The following is a 9,334-nucleotide window of genomic DNA, read 5'->3' on the forward strand; positions in this document are numbered from 1 at the left end:
GCAAGACATTTTCGCTGTTGTAAGATGGTACTGTTGGGGACAGTACTGATGGCAAAAATAACTGCTCCTAAATGGTGACCTGGGTGTAAATTGCACCCAGGCAGCAGAGGGCCAGATCCCTGCTTGCTGCCTAGCCCAGTGGTTACCAACTTTTTTTTTTAGCAACCTGCTGCTGGGAGTGGAGTGCAGCGGGGTGGGGACAGGGGAGCTCCTGGCACGTGGCATGGCTCATCATTTGTGCGGCACCACTGGCATTGCCCCCGCAACTCTCATTTGGGTTGCGACCCAGAGTTGGGAACTGGTCTAACCTCATGACTGCTCTTTGGGCGCTCTTGTGTGCCAGCCAGCCCCTCCGACACTGCAAGCTGGATCCCAGGGTTAACTCGCGAAGTCTGCTGCCAGCCTAGGGCTGTTCCACCTTGGCTCAAACTGGTGTGGTCCTGGGTGCACCTGTAGACGCTACACCCAGGAGCTGTTAACTCTGGTATGAACTGTGCCAGAGTTTCATGCTGCAGTAATTGAACATGTAGATGCACCCACCAGGTATTAAGTTATACCTAGTTATCCCTTTTCTGAAGCTCAGTAATACATTTGACTAAAAAAACCTTGCGTTTGGCTGTGTGTTCCCAGAAAAGTATTTGGTCTCTATCTGAAGGTATCAAGAGATGGAGAATCCACTGCTTCCCTAAAAGTTTGTTACAGCACCTATTCACCCTCACTGTTAATTGTTTTGTTTTTCTTTTTCCCCATTGAAATTTGGCTTCTGCTAGAGGTTCTTGTTATAACTTTCTTTGCTAAATTACACAACCTTTTAGTGCCCAGTGTCCTTTTCCTGTGGAGGTTCTTATGCACTGTAATCAAATCACCTTTGATCTGTTTTTGATCAGTTAAAGAAATAGGCATAAAGAGATTGTCCATACTATAAAGCATTTTTGTTAGTCCTTTAATCATTTGAGGACTCTTCCCTACATCTTCTATTTTTTCAGCATTCTATTTAATTGTAACTGTATACAGTATTCTAGTATTAATCTAATGTTCTTTATAAAAGAAACAAAGTCTCCTTACTCTAACTCACTACTCTCTTGTTAATCCCTTCTTAATACATCCAGGGATCACATTAACCTTTTTTGCCACAGCATCATGCTAGGAGCTCCTGTTTAGTTGCTTGTCTACTATAAATGCCAGTAGGTGATTTTAACCCACTGATGTTGATGCATACTTCTATTTGCAGGTTTTTATCTTAAGAGACTTGTCTTAATCTTTCTTCTAGTGTGGGGCTGTCCAACTGGTAGCTTGTGACTGAGGGACTAGTCAACTTGACTATGAAACCCAGGGACAAATGCTGGGCTTCTCACTCCTGCCCCCTTTGCCTGCCACCAAATTTAGGGTCTTCAGTTGTTGCTGGTGACTTAGTGGTAGCAAGGTTAAGAGAGGGGGCAAGTGATAGTAGGGTTCACCAAGTGCTGAGAAGCCAGAGGCCTGCCTTTGAAGGTGGGGCCACTTCCCACAGGAAGCCTAGCAGTCCAGATCCATCCTTGTGGAGCCAAATAAGTAGGGCAGCCCTGTTCTAGTGTGCCAGCTTACCCTTTTCTTGTTGAGGAGCTCACTCAGTAGCAGTTGGTAGCACTGTTGTTCACACTTTGTCTATTGGTGCAATTAATATCATTTCCCAAAGATGGACCAGAACAACTGGTGTTGTGGTGGGTTAATACATGACACACTTTCCTTCTACAGAATTATTTTGAGTGAGCCAATGGCAGGTGTTAAATCAGTTAAACTATCACAGTTAACTGGTAGGTTTTTTTAAATATGGTGTTGTTATATCTGATTGGTATACTGGTTGTTATATTGAAAACCATCTTAATGTAAAACTGCAAACTAGCTTTTGTGAATCTTGCTGTAATGCAATCTCTGAGAGACTCATTTTTGACTACCAGTTACATTTAAAGAATGTTAGTGTACATTTGTATGACCCTGTAAAAGGATGTGGTGTCATGCTTGATTAGCATCTTTCTTGAAATCTCATTAGTAACATAAATTGGGTGGAATTTGAATGGTGATTTTATCCAGCGTGGTGATTGAATGTGACAGTGAAACTTAGGGGTTCTTGCCTGTTGTCTAAAGCTCGAACACACTACTGAAGCAAAGAAAACTTATATGAGATGGTCAGAAAATAAGTGTTTGGGACAATATTGCATGCAAATCTTTAAAAACTCAACAGCTCTAGCGTTACCCTGTATCCATTTGGCTATGGATGTTTATGTCTGTATCTCAGTACACAATAGGTAGTGATTCTTCAGTTCACATTAATGATAATGAGTTAATGAAATGTTACAACTAAGATGAAAAAGGTCCAGATCTAGTTTATCCGGACAGTCTAATTTATTTCCATTTACAATAAATAGAAATATTCTCTGTTGATCTGCACCAACTATGCTGTCGGTTAAAGTTTGTATCTTTGTAACAGAATATAGAACTTGAATGTTGAATGTGCTTTTACTCTGAAGAGTTTTTGTTTGTAAAGCTTTACTATTTATTTAGTAATTTCTTTTTCCCTTTTTTAAAGGAATTACCTTTATTGTGTTAAATTCTTCATGTGTTCTAATGGTTAGGCACAGTTTTTACAGCAAGGGGACAGTTTCATTAGAGTATAGTATTTTGATTATCCTACTCAGTCCTTCTGTTACTGCCAGCCACATTAGGAATTGCAGTAATGGTGACTAGAATTTCTGAAAGTGGTAGGATTTGGGAAGAAGGTTTGCTGCAGAGGTGGTAAAACCAAGAGGTAGTTGAGTCATCTGTGAGCTGCTAACCTGTTGTGCCAGTTGCTTGGCTATATTGGTCTCAAGGGGTGGCACAGTGGGTTTTAGTGCAACAACATTTATTTTCCCTAGGGAAGAGGCCAGCAAATAGCAATGGAATAAGAACTGCAAGCAACTTAGTGTGCTGCAGACACATTATGATATATTTACACATTACTTACAGAAATATTCAATAAAGGCATCTATACATGTGATGGAGCTCTGCTCTGAGGTAGGCTAACTAGCATGTGTTGGAGCAGACTCAATTAATTGAGTCAGCTGGAGTGTGCTAATTAGCGCGTTCCAGCAGCCTCCGCACCATGTGTATTCAGCGCCCTGCACTTCCAAACGGCGGTGGGGGTGCTTTAACTAAAGCTCGTTTGACAAGCTTTAGTTAAAGTGCCCCCACCACCATTTTGAAGTGCAGGATGCTGAATACACATGATGCTGCGGATACTTTTAATTAGAGCAGCTCTCAGAGCCATAAGGCGCCCCCCTTCCACCATGGGTCACGTGTATAGATGCCCTAATTGCCCAATGAGATGTTCCATTAGACTTGAGACAAAGGAAAGGAAGTGATTGTCAGCCTCTGGAGAGCAGCTCTGTTCTGAGCACCGATTTCTCTCTTACACGCTCAAGTTTGGTTAGTGGTTAAAATAGTCTGTTTTAAACCGTTAGGGCAGAGCGCTTCAACTGGTGGCCCATGATCTGCTTGTAGCCCTTGAGGGCTTAACATGCAGTCACAATCGGGGCACTGTTCCCTGCCACTACTCCAGTGGCTGGGGGGGGCGCCGGCCAGAGTCTCCAGGCTCCCCCTCCGTTCTCCAGCTTCTGCTGCCTACCTCTAGGGGGTGGGACTAAGGGAGCATGCAGCTGACGGCTTTAGGGGGGATCCTAGGGACTCCATGCAGCACAGCCCGGTATGCCAACACAGTACAGCAGGGTGCCTCCTGTGTGGCACAGTAGGCAGGACCATGTGGTGCAGATGGGAGTAGTGCAGGGGTACTGGGATGGTGCAGTGGGGGATGTGTGCCAATGGTGCCACGTGAGAGGTCTGGTGGCAGCCAGGTAAAACTGCCCTGAGTGGTAACATGCAGGGTTATTGGAGTCCCCCAATTCAAGAGGAGCACATTTATGTTCCACAGTACTTCCTGGCTGGCTGTGCAGTGGACACACAGAGCAGTTTTACTTGGAGGCAGCAACATTTGATTGAGAAGCACCCAGGCAAGTTGTGGTAGCACAGCAGAGGTTCTCAACTAGGGGTACTGTCACATTCAAAAAAGTGGACGGTGCCCTGATAGATCAGCAGTTCTCAAACTTTTCAGACCTAATTCAGTATAGAAGATCTGTGCTCGCACAAAAGATACCAGTGTTCTTCTAATGCCCAAGAATTTTGAACAAAACAAACTACAGCTAGTGAAATATATTTACATCAAATTTTAAAAACTGCAACTTGTGGTGGAAAGTTCAGTATTTTAGCAAGAGCACAAAAAAAGAATGCTCTAGTAAAGCACTATGTGCAATGTACACTTACATAATCAATAATGATGAAACCACTTTACTTTCTGCCAAGATATTTTTTAACTTGTTGATCTATCCACTTGTAGGAAAAAGATAGGGGAAGATTTTTTTTTAAATCATATTAAAATGCCAAGCCTCCCAACCCTAAATCTATTATTAACTCTATTGGCTATTGCATGCTCCCACTCTAATTACTTTTTTTAGACAATAATGTTTATTGCAATTAGTTTGAAGAAGTAAGAAGAAGGTTACATGGGTTATATATTATCCATTCCAGAATCTACATATGATTATTTATCACAGTTGGCAGGTATAGATTCATAGATTCATAGATGTTAGGGTCGGAAGGGACCTCAATAGATCATCGAGTCCGACCCCCTGCATAGGCAGGAAAGAGGGCTGGGTCTAGATGACCCCAGCTAGATGGTTATCCAACCTCCTCTTGAAGACCCCCAGGGTAGGGGAGAGCACCACCTCCCTTGGGAGCCTGTTCCAGACCTTGGCCACTCGAACTGTGAAGAAATTCCTCCTAATGTCCAATCTAAATTGCTTGGCCTTCACAAACTAGTGCTGAAAAAAGAAAGCAATCCAAAGAGCAATCACTAAAATGTGAAGTAGCTATTATGGAATTAACATGGAACCACTGCTTACTTGGTGCAGTCAAATCAGAAATGAATTTGGGTGTGGCAACATAGTCTCTATGGGCATAGGATAAATTTTTGTTAAAGTGCCCCTTAATATTTTTGGGTGGTGGGGGAGGGGAATACACTCATTTATACTTCTTCTCTCCTTTAAAAAGGTGCTGAACACAAAGCACTCCACAGTCATTTTCAAGTACTGTATTAGATGATGTAACCAATTTTTTGCAATATAAGCTTTTTGAGACCCACGTTGCTGCTGTTTTAACAGACATAACATTTAAAGGGAAATACTGGCTCCTCGCTATGGGACAGACTATGTTCTCACTGAAGTAACTATCAACAGGATTTGTCAGTAAGCATAGTGTACTTTAGAATAACCATATCAGATCGTGTTACAGTGTTCCTTAATTATATGGAGCCAGTATTCTGGTCAGAATATCGAAAAGCTAGCTGTTAGCATTTTGCCATTTGTAATTTTCTATATGATCGAGAGAACACGCTTAAAGCTGTTAAAATCTGTGAAAAAGGATTTGTTTTCTATAATAAGAAAAACAAAGGAAAGCATTATTGCAATATAGGTGAAAGTATAATTACATTAATAGACAACTCAGGAATTAAATGTATTCCTGGCTGCATACCAGCATTTGTGACCTTTGCCAATGGTAGATGTTGCCTAGTGGTGGTAAAGCGAAAATGCGTGTGTACCCAGGAAGCCTTATTATGTGGGTGGGTATTCCTCCTGGACCTAGTAAGTACACCATATGTGATCTGCGCATTCCTTCTTCAGTAAATCAGATATGCGTGATGAGTGTTGTTCTAGTAAGGTACAACATGAGTAATGATGCATCAATGAAAACTCCTACTTTAGAAATTCACTTTCCTTAACTGAAGTTGAACTTGAGAGAAGTAACTTATGCATTCTAAGAACTTTGTACTTATTCATGGAGAGGAATAAAAGAATGGCAGCACTGCTGGGAAAGGTGGTGAACTGTGCTACTGGTGGCTGATGATTACAATTTGACTGTGTAGCTCTGTGTCAGAGATTGAAACTAAAGCCTCTTTTGTATTTATCCGTTTTAGAAGATTAAACAGTATTGTGTCGTATTTCCTGAAGTGCATTACGTTTTCATTTTGGAGGAAATTCTTTATTACTCTCTTGCTTTATTCCTGTGACATTTAAAGGCTTTCAATAAGCCTAAATCTGGGAATGACATATGCACATCCACAGCTGATGGTTCATTTTATGATTTGGATCTTGCCAGATGTCCATGGTGCAAAGTCTGTGCAGTTATGATTTTGATCATTTGATCCATTTAACTTTTACTACATGGTATTTTTGGCTTGTTTCTCTCCAATTCTCCTGCCCTGTAGGAAGTACAAGTTCTGCTGGATCTAAAGCTTCAGAATCTTTTTTTATTTGTAAACTCAAATGGAAAAATTAATTATGAGATTTGTGTAAGGTAATATGTGACCAAATTGATGACTAGTGCAACTGAATTAAAACACTTGCAGGAGAGACTGCAAAGCACATCTTTCAAAATGGTGATCTATGTTCATTTAAAAGGATGACTGAATTTTACATCTGAGATATCATTGCAAGCATTTAAAGGGAAAACACGTTCTTTCACTGAAATGATTGATATAAGTCTTATGGAGCTTCTCCATCAGTATTGCGTGTGTGATAGTTATAGCAAATGGCTGAAAGTTCCAAATAACTAACAAGAAATACACATGTAGTAACCCAGCATAGTTAAGTGATTCCAGACACCTTTTGCACTTGTTACTTCTGGTAGGCCTAGCACAGGTGTTCTTGTTGTTCAATTGCTAGTTTGGGTTTCTTCCCCCAAAAATTGGGACAATAGGGAACAGCTGCTCCCTGTGGTTTGAAATCAAGTAGATCAGCTGGAGTAAGAAACATCTTGCTGGCTGAAATTAGCAATTGGGGAGCTTTTGTCTACTCATCACCACCAAGGTTACTTTTTTATGCAAGAGGCAACAATTTTTGTGGCTGCTATATTTTATTGGGAGAAGTAATTAGCTGTGTTAGTCTGCCTGAAGTCAGACAGAAGGCAAGGTCGATTTGCACCTTACAGACTAAAGTAAGCCACTGCTTACAAAGGCTTATGCATTTTGCTTTAATTAGTTTATAAGGTGCAAATCTACGCTGCCATCTTTTATTGGACCAACTGAATTTTCCTCATACCTGAAGAATAATGCTTTGCATTGAAAGCTTGCTCAAGTCTATCTAAAAAATGCCATTGGTCCAATAAATGATAACACCCACAAGAATCCTTGCCTCACATATTTCATGGACCATTGTGGTTACAATATCACTTCAACACTGTCACTTTTTAAATAATTTTCTTGAATTAGTCTTCAGCTAAAAAGTGTGTGTGTGTGGGGGGGGAATTACCCAACTGCACCTGCATAAAATTACTTAGGGAAACACTTCAGAGAGTATAAAATAGATTTTTTTTGGTTCCTTAAGGAAATATTCTGCACCTAATTGTAACCCATTGATCCACACTTTTTCTTTTATCTTGGCATAAGGATTATGCGCTGTCTGCCCAAAAAGACAATGAGCTCTATAGGAGCATCTACTTCATCCCTCCTTAATTGGGTACACAGTGCACTTGATGATTTGTAGTGCGGCAAGGTGAGACGTGTATTGCAGAGATTCCTGAGAGAGTTAATACAGCTTTTGTCCTGTCCCTTTCTGCCTCGCCTTCCCCGCCCCCAATCTCTGGATTTGGAGATTCTTTTTAAGAAGTGGTAGAAAATGCTTTTCCACATGAGGCTTTCTATCAAGGTAGGGACAGAGGGTTAGAGCTGGGAAAGCAGCTCAGTGCACAGATGGTGCTGATCTTCTGGTCTATCTGAGAATTGATTCGGGGCGGGGAGCAAACTCAGACTTTTTATACTCCCCTCTGCTGTACTCTCCTGTATTGAGGAGTGATGAAGCAGTGGTTTGAGCACATTTATAAGTCATTGTGACTTTAATGGAGTTACTCTAGATTTGCAGTCAAGTAACAGAGCAGAATTTGGCCCCATGTGCTCATGGATGACTACTTAACAGCTCAGTGGTTCCAAAAATTTGATAGTCCGTATCACTCACTGATGGATAGATGTATTGCAAGTACATCTTGCTATTCTCTCTCCCTCTCCTATTCTCTCTCTTCTGTGCTTTCCTATTCTTTTTCCTTGTCATTCCTCCCCCTCCCCCCGCCAAATCATCATCCACATGTATATTTGCTTGTCTTCTGAAAAGAAAATGCTCCTTACTTTTTCCACAAGTAAGGGGAGCTATGAATTTTCTTTGGTTGACATTTCTCCATCCTCCTTGAGTCCCTATAGCCACTGCCTCCATGTGTCCTTATGGCCCCAGATGGATCTGATCCTAAAGGCAGGGTAAACCTGAGGTCCCTCATCCAAGAAACTGGTAGCCCAGCTTTCCTTCTCATGTCCTTGTGACAAAGTATTTAGCAGAGTTTGCAGATTCATTGGAATGCGACAGGGCTGTGCTGTGAATGCTTCTGCCATAGCTTTGAACTTGCAACCTCTGGACTGTCAACCATGCGCCTTAGCACCCATACTCTCCCAGCCTCCAGCAAGCCTCAATATAGAAACAGTGTGGGATTTTTTATTTTCCCTTTGTTTACCCACCATAGATTCTCTGCTAAAATAGCAAAAGAGTTGATTTTGAAAGCTGCCAGGTTCATTTATGTATCTAAGCCTTTTAAAATTTCCTCAAAATACAATGTCACTTTGGACTTGTGCTTCAATCCTGCAAAGCATAACTTGTCTGAATGCCAGGTCCATATGGAACCCAGTTGAAGCTGCTGGGGCTTTACTCTGACATGGCAGTCTGACATTACATTATAGGACCAGTGCCTTTAGTGTGTTACAAAAGAAAATAATTGACCCTTGGGGGAAATACTTCATTTCTGAAATCCAGTGCTTTAGTTTTATGGCTTCCTAGAACCTTAAAGGTATTGCTTTTTCTTTTCCTAAAAAGATGGTTATCTTCCTAATTAAGTAATTGCCTAATTTAAAACAGGTAAGTATTTGATTAGACTAAAATGCTTTGTGTAATATTGAAAAGTTGAGATGTATGGTAGAGCTGTACATTCACCTTATTTTTATTTCTTTTTCTCTTTGTTGTCTTCCTTCATATGGCTGGTGTATTGGCAATTCTCTTCACCCTTTTTGCTGATTTTTCCCCGCCATCATCTAGAAAACCACCTAAGGTAAGCGTTTTAATCTTTCATTGTAAATGTATTGACTTAAACTTGTTAAACCTGGCAGAAAAGTCATAATTTCATAGTAGCTAGGGTCAGGAGGGACCTGAACAGATCATCTAGCCTGACCCCC

At 41.1% G+C, this 9,334-nt stretch overlaps 1 protein-coding gene across 1 annotated transcript in view; it reads left to right on the plus strand.

Annotated features, from left to right (window-relative positions):
• Window positions 1-9,334, plus strand: part of KIF13A (kinesin family member 13A) — a 187,992-nt gene that overhangs the window by 59,764 nt on the left and 118,894 nt on the right. Inside the window, 1 exon segment of the mRNA XM_025208438.1 lies at window positions 9,198-9,210. Within this exon segment, the coding sequence (XP_025064223.1) occupies window positions 9,198-9,210 (13 nt within the window).

Source organism: Alligator sinensis, unplaced genomic scaffold (assembly GCF_000455745.1).
Source record: "Alligator sinensis unplaced genomic scaffold, ASM45574v1 scaffold928_1, whole genome shotgun sequence".
Taxonomy (NCBI): Eukaryota; Metazoa; Chordata; order Crocodylia; family Alligatoridae; genus Alligator; species Alligator sinensis.